The 15,507-nt window shown below is 32.6% G+C and overlaps 1 protein-coding gene across 1 annotated transcript in view; it reads left to right on the top strand.

Annotated features, from left to right (window-relative positions):
- The first annotated feature begins 5,773 nt into the window (after positions 1-5,773).
- Positions 5,774-15,507, top strand: part of LOC146998228 (uncharacterized) — a 38,982-nt gene continuing 29,248 nt past the window's right edge. Inside the window, exon 1 of the mRNA XM_085812472.1 lies at positions 5,774-7,938. Within this exon, the coding sequence (XP_085668598.1) occupies positions 6,235-7,938 (1,704 nt within the window). The 5' untranslated portion in view covers positions 5,774-6,234. The remainder of the gene's footprint in view (positions 7,939-15,507) is intronic.

Here is a 15,507-nt window from a genome sequence, read left to right as displayed (position 1 = left end):
ATCCGTACCAAAAAATAAACAATCATTTCGATGGGGAAGCACAGACGATGATTAACTTATGATAATTAGTTATTATGATAATTAGAAGGGAAGTAAAGACAGTGAAAGCAATTCTGTATAATTGGATGATAATCATCTGAGGAAGGAAAGAAAGTACTTTCTACCCAAGTTAAAACCTGATTTCCCTCGATGCTTCTGCGCATGGACGAAAAACTCAAGCCGTTGTAGGAGGGAGGAAGTATTCAGTTTTTACGAGATGTGTGTTTTCTTTTCCTGTTTGGTAACATCTTTGCTTTACCTCTCATTTTTTTTAAATAATACGTGGGACGCAAGCGATCAAAAAAGCACATACACGAAAAAAGGGGGTTAGAACGTTTTCAGTAAGTGATCTGTAAAGAATATTAGTGCTTACATGGGAGGAGAAATTTTAGAAACATCCATTTCTTCCCTTAAATGAAAATGGAACTTTTCTAGAAGGCTTCCAGCAATAGATCTACTATTGATGAATGGACTATAATTTAGAAATTAATGCACGGAAAGTATTGGGAAGTAAAGAACAATGAAAATAATTGAGTTTTATTAGAGGTGTTTTTCACAATCTTTAATTTTTATGTCATGTATTTCGTATTTGTGTTAGTATTCGGTTGGCAACAAAGTAATTTCGGTTTGCACAAATCGATGGCGTTATGATCGTTTTTGCTATTCTTTTGCCAAAATCATATAGTTTTATTCTCTTTGAAGATTTGGCAGTTGGCATTTTTAGGTTGCTATAGAAACGAATTCCGTGTATTTTTGTTTACAAATGTTAGTTTTCCGTCAGTTTTGACATGGGGTGCAAAAATAAACATTTTCGACATATTTTGCTTTTTTATTTTCACGAAGGCAAGAAAACGACAGAGACTGACAAGGACATACGGGAAATTTATTGTTTTGATTGCTTAACAGAGCCCGTGAGTCAGAAATGATTTAAAAGTTTTCATTCTGAAGATTTTTCTCTTATAGATGACGAGAATTCTGGTCGAACTTCTGAAGTTGATGATGACAAAATTAAAGCCATAATTGAATCGAATCATCATATAACTGCGCAAAAGATTGTAAAACAGTTAAATGTATCACACACATCTACTGAAAATTATGTAAGATGAGACTCATTAAGAAACTCGATATTTGGGTTCCGCATGAATTGAAAGGAATTAATTTAACACAATGAATTAATATTTGCGATACGCATTTTAAACGAAATGCAATCGACCCTTGTTTGAAACGAATTATCACTGGTGTTGAAAAATGGATTGCCTACAATAACATTAAGGGAAAAGACCATAGTCCAAGCATGATGAATCATCACAAATCATATCGAAAACTAATTGCACCAGAAAAAGATAATGCTGTCATTTTGTTGGGATTACAAATGTGCTGTACATTTTTAGCTGCTTCCAAGAGAACAAACGATCAACTCATAGAAATGATTGTTTAGTGTCAATAGCTGAAACTGGAGGAAGAAATCAAAGAGAGAAAGCCAGAGTTAACAAATCGCAAAGGAATCGTGTTCCACCACGATAATACGAGGCGTCACACATCTTAAGCAACACGTACGAAATTGTTGGAACTTAATTGTTGGAAGTGATGTCGCATCTTCCCATATATGCCCGAACTTGCGCCATCCGATTATCCTTTATTTCGAAGTTTACAAAACTTTTGAAATTGTACAAATTTCAGTAAGCGATAAGCAACGGAGGACGTGGGCACTGTCCCTTTACCAAAAGGTTAATCGGTATAGCACCACGTCCACCTATATCTAGAGCCTAAAGAGGAATCACAAGACGCCACGCGCCGGGCGCCCAAACCCAGAGCCAAATTCAACCCGGGGGCAGTCCAACAGACCAAATGCCCACGAAAGACAGTCCCAACAACCGCCCAGGCCCCACATTTATTAAATAAAATAACAAAAGCATGCAGGGCCAAAAAGGGCGAGTTTGGACAATAAGCAAAAATTTTACAAAGGTGTAATACACACAAATATAGAATATACATAAGCTAAAGTACAGTCTGATGTTGGGCAGCCCAATAATATACAATGAATAAAATATAGACAGTAGAATTAGACTTAATGACAATATAACATAAAAATAGAGAACATAGTGAAATAATGAATGTAAATGATTACAGCAATACAGAGAGGATATACCAAAAGAAATAAAAATAAAAGAATACAATGTAACAGAATGCAATAGCGGTACAATACACTTGATCACGTGGTATTGTGGGAAAAACATGCAATAAGGCTAATTATACGATTATGAGGAATAAAAATAACATATTTAGCCTGCATAAAAGTTAACGAATATAAGATACTATACAATACTATACAATATTACAATACAATACAATACAAAAAAAAATTAACATATTTAACCTGTACTAAAAGCCAACTGATATAAGATACTATACAATACTATACAATACCACAATACAATACGATACAGTAGATACAATACCACAATATAATACGATACAGTAGATGCTATACAATACTATACAATGAAAATACAAAATACATTCAGTGTTGGTGACACAAAAATACATTTAAAATTGTCATGACACTAGTGATGAAAATACAAAATACATTCAGTGTTGGTGACACAAAAATACATTTAAAATTGTCATGATACCAGTGATCCTAATGCAGCAAATAAATTGATGCAGTTACCTGCATAAAAGATAACTTATATAAGATACCATACAATACTATACAATACTACAATACAATGCAATACAAAAGCTAATTAAACGATTATAATGAATAAAAATTAACATATTTAACCTGTATAAAGCCAATTGATATAAGATACTATACAATACAAAAAAAAAAAAAATACCATAATACGATACGATACAGTAGATACTATACAATACTATACAATAGAAATATAAAATACATTCAGTGTTGGTAACACAAATATACATTTAAAATTATCATGACACTTGTGATCCTTATGCAGCAAATAAATTGATGCAGACAGTTAAATGTGTTACTATACATTTGCAAAGGATGAAATATAGACTTAAGTATGCCACAAATTATGAACATATATTATACCGTGAAAAACACAAAATACATTCAATGTTGGTATAAATACAATGGATATATTTAAAACAATGGATAATGGTTGGATATATTATACAATGAAAATCTCTAGCGACCCCAATACATTCAGTGTTATTATTACACAGAGAATTAAATGTATGATATTACATGGGCAATTGATGAAAAGAAGACAGTAACAGTATAATGTATAGCCAAATATGCAAGTATATGGTATACCGATGTTTAACAGCAACTGGCAAACAATGTACCATTAATACGCCCAACTAAATATGCCAAGATATTATATACTATTATACAGTGAAAAACGCAAAACACGTTCAATGTAGATATTATCATAGTGCATTATGAGGGAATATAGACAGTTATATGTTTGATAATACATGGGCAAAAGATAAAAATAAAGACAATAACATTATTATTCATAGGTAAATATGCAGATTTAATATATTCAGATATTTAACAGCACCTGGTAAAAAATGTACCATAAGTACATTGATAGCTGCTATGGACAACAAAGAGACTATTAGGACAATACATATGCAACAGATAAATATGCAAATTCAATATATACAGATATTTAACAGCACTTGATAATAAATGTGCATATGCAAAAGATAACATTATTATTCATCGGTAAATAGGCAAATGCAAGATATACAGATACTAAACAGCACCTGGTATTAAATGTACCATAGGTACAAGGACAGCTGTTATAGACAATATTACCTGGTTGCACTTAGAAAAAGATGCTGAGAGAGAATATACAAATATTTGACTGCTGCTATACACAGCGACTTATAACAGATGGATTACAATAGATTACAATGGTTACAAACACTTCAGAGCATAAAAGTAGATGGGTTATAATATATACAAGCAGTTGAAGAAGTTGAATCATATGTCGATATTATAAGGCACAAAGATCAAGTCCCAGATTCATCAGTTTGTCAATTAAACGGACTATCTTTTTGACTTGATGCCGTTGCTTAATCAAAAAACGACTAAAGGCAGTCCTATCCGTTGGTGGAAAAGGAATATGGAATTCAGTAGTAAGTGGACAATCGATTAGATAGTGTTCTGGATTGCCCAGTTGTCCACAACTACAGAGTGCTGAGGAAGAGAGTCCATGTCTCTCGAAATATAAGGGAAAAGGCCCGTGGCCCGTAATGTAGAAGATCAGCTGTGGTGGCATGATTAATCGGTCTAAATCTACTTTAGGGACATGGGCAAATGCTCGGCGACCAGTTTCCTCCGAACTCCATGCATTTTGCCACAAGGAGATGGCTGTGAGAAGTAAGTGACGCTTTAGATTAGATACTGGGCGTGAAACCGTCAAGGTCTGTGTTATCTCGTGATTCTGTGCTGCTTCTTTAGCAAGCCTATCGACAGTTTCATTACCGTAGTTCCCCACATGAACTTTTGTCCATTCTAAACAAATGTGTAGATTTTTATGTCGAGACAAGCTAGTTTGAATGTCCACAATAATGGGGGATGAATGCAGAGGATTTAAAATGGCATACAATGTGGAGAGACTATCGGTAAGAACATAGGAATGTGAATATCGATGATTAATGATTGTTTGTATTGCTTGTCGAATAGCAATAGCCTCACTCTGGAAGACGCTGTTAAAAGAAGACAGATGGCATTTCCACTGGTGAAGAGTTGTCTGATCTTGCAGTATCGATAATCTCAAATCGCATTATTTGCTTGAGTTTTTTGCTGATAAAGATCAGGTATTGTATGAGCGCGGGATCATTAAGATGGCGAAAGGTAATCGAACAAAATGTATCCTGTTTCATATAGAAAAAAAATTAGTTTTATTTCATATTAAAAAACAGGCATTATTTTCTTGCCAACCCGATATACTGTAATGCTGATCTGTGCATAAAAAGGGAAATAAAAAGGTGTTGCCACACAGCCGTCTTTATTTATATCAGTAATAAGAAACATTGAAGTTTCATTGGTATCAGTATCAGTATCAATCTTGCCTTTTAGACAAGGAGAAAGATGATGAGGACTTTGGCGAACGCCATTTCCTCCAATTCGTGAGGGTTAATATTGAAATTAACAACAAACGTTTTTACAAATTTTTATTAAACATATACAAACATCCATGCCTTCTCCGGGATTCGAACCCGGACCCTTCGGCACGGTAGTCAGCAACGCTAACCACTATACCGGTTGGGCGGCGGTTTCATTGGTAAAGCACAAATCATTCATTAAAATTTGAGATACAGTTACAGTGAGTCATTTTTCAACAAATCGTTTTTGAAAGAAATTATTTTCGACGAATTATACTGTATTCAAATAAAACATGTCTTACACATGTTTAAACTGACATGTTTAATATCGACATTTTCAAATTTAACATTTTTAATGATTGGACAAATTATCCAATGTAATTTATGAGTTAAAGAAAAGTAGTGAAATCGCATTAAATTCAACTTCGTTCGCAATGGAACTAAATAAATTTTATAAAAAGCTCAAATCTATAATTAAAAATTCAATTCTAGAATAAATTAATTTAATTCATAAATTTCTGTTTATAGGAAAATATTTAATTTATTACACTTGACACGGTGTTATTTTATGATAATATAAAGGCGGAATTATACCGCAGAAAATTATTATCCACATCGAGAAGCTTTAGTCAAACTGAGTTCAAAATTGCCAATTTGGCATACGTATCGTACAACTAGATATAACTTTTTTTCCATTCTATACAAAGAAATATTTCTTAATTCCCCAGCATTAGCACGGATATTATTTTGCAATGAAAAAGTACGACAATATAGAAACTGTTAAAATTTAAAACGAGTAGATAATGATTGAGATAAGCTACGCTCCGGGAATAAAATGATTATGGCATAACCATAGAATTCCCAACCAAGTTCTCAGGATATCGCCACGTTTTCTGGCAACCCTTTGCCCTTTCAGTTGCACGTAGTATTATAATTTTAGTGGCTGAATTAAAAAGAGAAAGACAGATTGGAAGAAATTTAGCTTTCCTGGCTGATATTGCATTTTCCCCTCTATGCACCTGCGTGATGTGACGTTCTTCAACCGATATTTGATGAAGTATCAACTACATCTGATTCAGAATATTATTTGCTCTTTACTGGACAATGGCTGCAGCAAGCAATCCAGAATTCAGCGAAAAATATGAGTACATTTGGACTATCGAAAACTTTTGGATGCATCGACAAAGACGTGGCGAGTGCATGGTTAGTGAAGAGTTCGTATTGGATAGACTACCTTACGTAAAATGGCGTCTGGAATTATTTCCAAAGGGTAACGATGATTCTGAATATACAAGTATTTATCTAGCCAAGAATGAATTTCGTTATTCGAATTCTAAAATACTGTGCAAGACTTCGGTATCAAATAGCAAAGGTTTGCTACAAGAAAATTTTAAGAAAATTGTACTAAAGGAATTTACTTATCGTTCTCAAATACTTGTAGCAGATGCTGATTATTTTCCTAAATATTTGTCATACTGCCTTTTAATCGTGAAGTGTCATCTGCGTGTTTTAAATGACGATAACGATTTATATCATGAAATGATTTTATCTCGGGATCTGGAGACATTGTATAATAGTGGCGATTTTGCTAATGTTGCTCTCTGTAGCGGCGACGAGATTTTTTTAGTTCACAGATGCATTCTGGACGCGATGTGGCCAACATTTGCGGAAGTGCTTGACGCTACATCAGCTGAACAAGCAAGTCTAGATATCACTCCTTCTGTTCTAGATCGCATAGTAAGATATTTGTACACTGGGAAGATCGAGAGCGATACCACGAATTTAATTACCCAAATTTCTGATGTTATCATTAAGTATAAACTCGATAATTTGGTCAGGAGTTTATGTTCACCGTTTAAGAAGTGGGCGGTAACAACTCGCATCCATGCTTCGATGGTGAATTTCAGTTGGCCTATATCAAGATTTTCTAGCTTACCTGTGCCTATGACATTACGCAGCTTTAAGTTTAATGTTGAAATATTACATCCATGTGATTGGAGCTTAAAATTAAACTTAACTGCAGACGATGGAAATATTAGACATTTCGAAACTGTCCTTTGCAGAGAATTTGATACAGAGCCGAGACCAGTTCTTGTAAAAAGTAATATAGGCACTGCTCCTATTACAGAACACGTATTTCTTACAAATGAAGAATGGACCTGCGCTCAGTTTTCGTCAGATGGCTATGATCTGGACCTGAAAGGTCAGCTTATGTTTAGTAATATGGAAGAGTCGACCGAGATCACGGAAACGACTTGCAGTGATGTACCGTCAGGCGGCCAACCATGCGGTGTTTATATACAAAATCTAAGGAGCCTTTTTGAAAGAGGAATTGGCTCAGATCTTGCAATTTTGATCGAACCGGAAAGATTCTCTGTTCATAAAGCAATTCTGAATGCCCGATCTACTGTATTCAAAACAATGCTTAAGGAAATGACAGAGCCAGAGAAGGAGAGTATTGCTCTTACAGATGTTGAGCCTGCTACTATGAAAGAACTTTTGGAATACATCTATACTGCGAATTTCCAGCAATGTTCCTGTGCTCAGAAATTGTACGTAGCGGCTATTAAATATGGTGTCCCTGCCCTACAGGCCAAATGCCAGACTATTTTTGAAGCGAATCTTTCGGTGAAAAACGTATGTAAAGTTCTGTTGTTGGCCAATCTGCATGACGATAAAGTTTTAAACAAAATTGCGAAAATGTTTCTTTCTTCTCACACTGACGAAATTCTTAGCAGTCAGGAATGGCTTAATTTTGCGGAAACGAACAAAGATTTGGCTACAAATGTTTTATCTGATATAGGAAAGACATCTTAAGTTCAAGTGAATTTTATACGTTTTTATTTCTTACTTGAAGCTCTTATCTAACTGATTTTATATTATATTTATTGTAATGTTTGCGTGATAAAATATTGTGGAATAATGTATGTACTATGCACAAAGAGTTTAATCTTCCGTAAATTGTAAATGCTATTGAAATTAAATTATACTAATTGAATGAGAATGGTTTAATTGAAAAAAAAATTCTATAGCTTTCTCCATGTTGCAAATAATATTTTTATAGCTAGCAAACTTCAACCATACATATATATGTTGATTTTAAATGAAACGTTTGTCCATAGTTTGTGTAAGTACTATGAGTAAGTACTAATAGTAGACTGCTTTTCGGTTAACTCTGAGCTAGTTTTAAAATTAAAATTTAAAATTAGGAATCGTGAGGTAGGATTAATATTTATTGACATGAAAAGCGTGCTGTGATGTTCGAATACAAATTTTCTAGATAAAATTATTTGTAAATATTTTTCAGATCAGTAATTTGTTATTCATGAAAACTGTTACCAGTTCTTTTTGAAATAAAATGCATTTCCTATTTCAATTAAAATGACAGTTCAGGGGTAAAAAGTGATAGTTCTAGGTTAAAATGTAATATTTGCAACTGCGGAATTTCTCATACCAGTTAAAGATTAAAATTCTGCTTAAAAGAAAATTTAAGCCTCTTGAAAGAAAAAGATTTAAGGAATGGTACTATTAAAACCATTTCTATGCCAATATATTTGCGAAAACTAAATCCGTAATTGCTCAAATTATAAGCAAAATTTCTTTATTAAAACTTGTTTTCGAGAATATCTTTGCTTTTAAAAGCCATATTTAAGTAGAAATATTGGTAAAATCCTAGTATACGGTGCAGCCTTGGCGCGATTTTGAAAATTATCGCCAACACCAAAAATTACCAAAAAAACGTCTATGTATATATAGTGATAGTATACTATACACTATATACTATCACTATATACATAGTATATACTACGTATAACTATATATATTCTTTGAATACCCGTTTACTACTCATCGTATATGTCCCGTTTTTACTGCTCATCATAAAAGTTGCCAAAAGTAGCCAAACCCCGTGTGCACCGGATACTAGGATTAAACCAAATTATTTTCAAAAATCGTATGTTATTTTACATAATGGGGTGAAATTTTATATTTTAAAAAATTTCATATTTTCGTACTGAAGAATAGTTATATTGCAAATTAAATGTTTAAAAATTGCAATTAATGTGTTAAAATGGTAATGAAACGTAACTACTGATTTTTTGTTGCTCCGCTCAACAAGAAAAATTTCCTCGAAAAGTATTTATTCTTAATGTAGTGGAAAATTTTTTAAAATTATAATCGGAATTCGGTTATTATATTAGTTATTCCTTATAGTTTAGTTAACAGAAAAATACAATTCAAATTATTATCCCAATTAGATTATCACATAACCTATTTTCGTAAATAAATCAAAATGAATTTTTTCCGTAAGTTACTCTGCAGACTTAACATTTAACAGAATTTCAAAAGTTTATTTAAGTGTATTGTGTAAATTTTTGAAAAACTTGTTTGAAAAAAGTTCTGATGAAGAGCAAGTGTAAATACACTTATGACATGTGAAGTCTTTTACATCAATTGCAAAGCTTTCACGTGTGATCAGTGTAATATGAAATCACAGGTACTTTGTAAAAAGTACTAAAAATTGCATAAGTTTTAATTTTTTTGCTAAATAATTATATGATTTCTAGATATTTTATTCCGTATTCAAAATTTAAGTTACACATTTGAGATTAAAATAAATTTTCATGAATATTTTTTTCCTCGGGTAAAACTTTGTGTCTTTAGATCTATAATTCGTCGTAAAGTTTCTAGAAATCGTCGTAGGTTGTACAATATTAAATAAAACTGCAGGCTTTGTAGGCTAAGGATCCAGTTCTGGACAAGCTTTGATTATCCTTTAAAATCATTATTGGCGAATGCAATAAACTTACTAATGTAAGTCTTGACTAGATAAGACTAACTTAGCTGAGAACGTTTACGCATTATTATTCATGACATTGTATATTGAAAAGCAATTTAATGCAATAATATTTAAATGAGGAAGTCTAGAGTTTTAAGGTGGAAAAAATTTACTCTGATTTGTAAAGAGGATAAAAAAAGAAAAATCTGGTTATTTAATTTTAATATTATTCATCTTATAGCAGATTGTAAATTTTCTGTGTTCTTTTCACTGCGTCTTCTGAAAGTAAATAGTTATTCCTTAGAATGTAAAATCATTATCTCTTTAAAGCTACTATCTATATAAGAAAACATAATCACGTGGAACTGAATGGTTGTTTTTAGGCCAGATTTATTGCACTTCCTTTTGAAGTTTTTACGAGGTTTAATTTTATGTGTGTAACCGATATAAAAAGTTAAAATACCAATGTATGTTATTCTTGAGATAAATTCTTAACCGTAACGTATGTAACGATATTTATCAAAAATGCGGGTAATTTTTATCCAAAGAAGCCTTTTAATTTTTCATCCTAAAAATACACTTTTGTAATTGCAACGATGATAAAATCGAAGAACTTTGGAATCTTCGGCATATTAAGCAAATTAACCGCATTGCTTGCTTTAAATTTTGTCCAAAATGCTCTTAGGTTGCATCAACAAAAAGTGCAGACATGTATACATATATCTATTTATATCTGATATGTTTAATAAAGTACGGTAAGTTTTACTGTATACTAAAAGGCTGGGATCTTTTCCGTTTTAAGATAATACGCGCCAAATAATTTTCTCTAGAAAGATACACGCGTCATCTTAAGACAAAAAGAAACGTATTTCCCATTTATCAGCTCATTTCGAGTGCGGTAAAAGCTTTCTAAACATAAGAAATATGTTTTAGAGTAGTTATTTGAGTAAACAAAGGAAACAATTCTGTGGACACCACGACTTCCCCCACTATTATACTCCATTTTGCAATTTGTTTTGGAAACAAAAATTCTGCATTCTGTGCGTACGTACAGAAAATGTATTTCAACGGAAATATCCATTTGCCAGGTTCTTAAACTCTAATGTGCCCACCATAAGACTTCCTTGTGCAATGTGTTAAATTGTACACATTTTTTGCTGCAATTTATTTTATTTCTTCGAACTATTCTTAGTTAACCGTTCCCTGCAGGAAAATTGAAAATGACATAAAAAACTGCAAATATTTTTAAATTAAATATCCTAGTCAATTTTCGTCATATGGGAGTCAAACTTCTTATTTTTTTTTTATAACGAGCATGAAACTTTCCCAAATTTAAGTATGGGAATTGGGAGACTGCATTTAAAGTTAGGTTTCGCTATTTTCCTAGAATTAATTTTTTAAAAATTTTGATGCTGCCAAAACATGAATATTTCGCCATTTATAACACTTCTGTAATTCAAGGTATATGACTACTAACAATGGTTGCGAAAACTACAGGCTTTTGCAATTTCAACGGCTAAAATAGAGGCTAAAATTTTAACGTTCTACGACTAAGAGTTAGGCAAGATACACACCTACGTACAGACTTCACAGAAAATTCGTTTTAATTCTATTTTACAATTCGGTTATTAAAATGAGTCCTTTATTCTATTCGTATGTACAGACATCACGCAAAAAACTGTCCAAATGTATCTGGGAATGGTAGCACGGAGATTTCATTTGAAATATGATACTTGAAATTTTTCGTGATTACGATATGGAATGACACGCTTTAAAAACTTTAACAGTACTTTGAAAACGGGAATATTGTTACAGAACTTAAACGCTAATAAAGAACTTGAAATTTCTGAAGAAAATTTCTGGCGTGTAACGGCAAAGATCTTAAAGTTTATAGATAAGAAACTAAAGTTATGAAAAGTTTGACACTAATGAACTGTGAAAAGTTTCAAAAAAGAGCTACGTGACAATTTGAGGCGCAACAATTTTTAATATTAAAGCCCGGTTATATCAGAGTAATTTTAATTTAGTGTACAGTTCTCGTTTTGGTTAGTTAAATGTTTATAGTAGCACAGCTTTTCAGCGGAATAAAATTTGTTTTTAAGATTTTGATAATTTCAGGAATGCCTTGCAGCTTCGAGGAATTTGAAAGACTGTTTGATACTTATTGGTTTCCTGGTATCCAAAGAACCTGAACAATTATACCGTGAATAATCTCTTTGCGCCTTTTAGCGATGAAATTTGAGTTTCTTATTTCCAATCGGTATTGTCTGGCAGTCGCATTCAAAGTGAATCGGTCCACCAGCGTGTCCGAGCGGTAAAAGTCGCTGAATAGTGGTAGTTCTGACCGTGGTTCGAACTCCTGCGAACGGGTTGGCTACATGGGCGTTTTCATAGTTTTCCTCATGTGTAATCTGTACACCAAAGCCTTTCAGGAAGGTATTCTTCCTCCATTGCCCTAATTAAATAAACAAAGCCAATCAAATGGAAGCTTATTTTGCTTTCTCTTAGCTTGTCAGTCAGCTATTTTTCAGCTTGTTCCTGCCCTTATAAGCTCCATCAGGGACGGAGCGATTAAAGACTGTTGAATACTGGTAATTCAGTCTGTGCTAGAATCCAGGTTAACGGGCTGGTTGCATCCTTGAGTATGGTGGTTACGAGCCAGTTTCCTTCAGAAAGTCCTCCATGGAGGCCCTTTGATAACATAGCGTTGGTGTGTTTGTTTTACTAAAATAATTTAAGATTTGATAGTATATTAACTTTAATAAGTAAGAATATAAGTCATGACAATTTATACCACATTGGCTCTTATTCCGTCACTATGCTGATCTCATACGCATTCCACTGCCTGTGCGAATGCCAGTCCGAGGTAAAAAATTGCCATTGAAATAGGGAGGGGGGAAAATGCATTCCCGCCTCCCTTAGTTTTTCTAAAAAAAGAACAGTAATAAGAAAAAGCAAACTCATCTTTGTAGAAGAATCTCAAATAGCTTTTAGGGTTGGCGAATGTTTTCATCAGAGTTAGAGATGGCATTTTTGGCGATATATTGGCAGGCCGTATAACCAAGTACCAAATATATTTTAATTGAAACTAATTAAGGGCTAGAAAGTTTCAATGTTTTATTACTGAAAGTTGTTTTTGATAACTTGAGTTCTGTGAAAAAAAAGAAGAAGAAGAAAAAAAAAAAAAAAAAAAAAAAAAAAAAAACCACACAGAAAAAGAATTTCTGGATTTAAATTTTACATTTAATAACTCGTGTAGTTTTGGTTTGCTTACGGCAAAGCTTACAAGGGCTATCTGCTTAAGGGAAGGAATGCCTTCGTAGAGGATTTTCTAAAGGAAATTAGCTCATATACACGTTACGCATGGGGAAGACCACAAAAACGCCCATGCAGTAAACCCGTTCTCTGGAATCTGAACCCCGGACCAAAGCACCGATGTTTAGCGACTTTATCGTTTGGCCACTGGTGGGCTAATAACTCGCATGAATTTTGTAGAATTTTTGAAATTATGAGCGAGTTAATTTTAGTAGAATACACAACATTTAAAATTGCTTTCAGTTATATTTCTGTGAAACGCTTTCACCAAGAAATAAAACTTTTATTAAGCCACTACCATCTGTAATTTTAACAGTACAAAAATGTAATAAACTGAACAGTATAATGCAAACTGTCTAGAAAATTTAATATGAAAGAAATTAATTCAAACAGCATAGCTTAAGGTTTTAGATTTATTTCAAGCAATAAAGTGTTCCAAAATAAGTAATTTATTTTAAATATCAAATAATAAACATCTGCACTACAATACAGGTAATAGTTATATCAAGTGTTGCTGTTATAACATTGGTAACATTGAAAATCATTATAAAGGTGAAACATATTCCAAACAGTATAATATTTCAAATAATTTTAACTCGGTTTAAATTTTCCCGAATTTAAACTTTTATTATCCCCAAATAGTATAACATAAACTGATTTTTTAATGGCAGTGTACCTTAAATAATTTAATAGTAAAATAATTCTAAAAATTAAAAGACTGTTTTAAAATTTTCAAATACAGCTTTTAATTTTGAATTAAAGATTCCATATATTTCTAAGATTGTTTCAAAATCTAAAGGAATTATTTAATTATTTTAATTTGCTTCATTAAAACTTTATTAAGATCCATGTTTCCCCGCTTAACCTTGTAGACGTTTCTCTTAGACATATTAGAACATCATTTTGCATTTGGTGTTCTAGATTTCGATGTTCCTGCATTTTCACATCTCTTTATTTGAATACTTATTTTCCCATTTTTTATCTGCATCCACATAGTAGAGAATTATTGTAAAGGAAATGGTTGCAAGATCGAAGGTGAATGAATTTTGCGCAAAATTCCAAGTTTTGAGACTTTTTACACAAATATTAATTTTTATGGGTCGAACATACCTGATATTGACAAAAATCGCTGCTTTTTCTTTCTGTCTATACCATTAAATATAAATTTATCTCAGGAATTTAAAAAATAGGTTTTATAATTTATGCACGAATGAAACGGAAGGCTTAATGCATTTCACTAAAGACTATCTTCCTAAGAGGAAGGATGCCTTCATGGAGGATTTCTAAGGGAAACTAGCTGGCTACACATGAGGTAAACGCTCATGAAGGCAGCCCATTCGCGGGATTCGATCCTCGGAATGAACTACCAGTATTCAACAACATTACCGTTTGGCCGCTGGTGGGCCCAGAGTAAAAGAGGATCGCTTATCTGAATTGTATTGCTCTGCTTTTTTTTCCAAATTTGAAATTCACAGTTTTATAGATTATTAAAACTACTTTTATTTAAAAGTTATATTAAAATTTCCTTAAAGTGTAGAAGCTTACGCGGTGTTCGACTAAATTGGCATATTTATAAATTAAAAAGATCAAATGATAATTATGCCTCTAACTTTAAGAATCCTCCCTAAAAGCTTCCCTCACCATACGCAGATAGCTCTCTCTATAATTAAATAACCTAACCTAACTTCTAATTCCAGAACTTTTCATGAATTGAAAAATCATTTATTTGTTAATTACTGTCTTTCTGAGAAATGAAAGAACGTGGGGGTGTTTTAGGCAATAAACATTCATGACTGAAGATTTATCCTACGCTTCTCCAACCGCTTCTAATTACAATAATAGATTGTATTTATTCAAAGACTATTAAGTTTCCTAAAACAATATAATAAATGAGACCGGATATTAATCCTTCCTTTCCCACATCTGAGAAACGAATTCGTTTAATATCTGCCTGCAGTAGTATTACATCGACTCCTGTTTAATATCTCTCGTTTTGCTGAGGCGATTGACGAAATTTAACTTCCGTTTTTCATGACTCGAAACAGCGATTTGAAATATGTATTCGAATTACGCATATCATTGTTCTAATTTTTGACACAAAATCGGACTTTTCCGAGATAATATACCGATTTTTTTTTCTTTTAAATTTATATTGATTCTACGTTTCAAGGTATGCCAAGTAAGAGTCGCACGAGTCGTTTTTAAACAATTAGCTCTCAAAATTTTAGCTGCTCAATGCTAATTGAATTTGGTATATATTTACTAATATCTCTTTTTTATTAAAT

The sequence above is a fragment of the Stegodyphus dumicola genome, chromosome 3 (assembly GCF_044657685.1).
Source record: "Stegodyphus dumicola isolate Sdum_Otavi_A_Nest chromosome 3, ASM4465768v1".
Taxonomy (NCBI): Eukaryota; Metazoa; Arthropoda; class Arachnida; order Araneae; family Eresidae; genus Stegodyphus; species Stegodyphus dumicola.
This window is presented reverse-complemented; position numbering and strand designations above follow the sequence as displayed.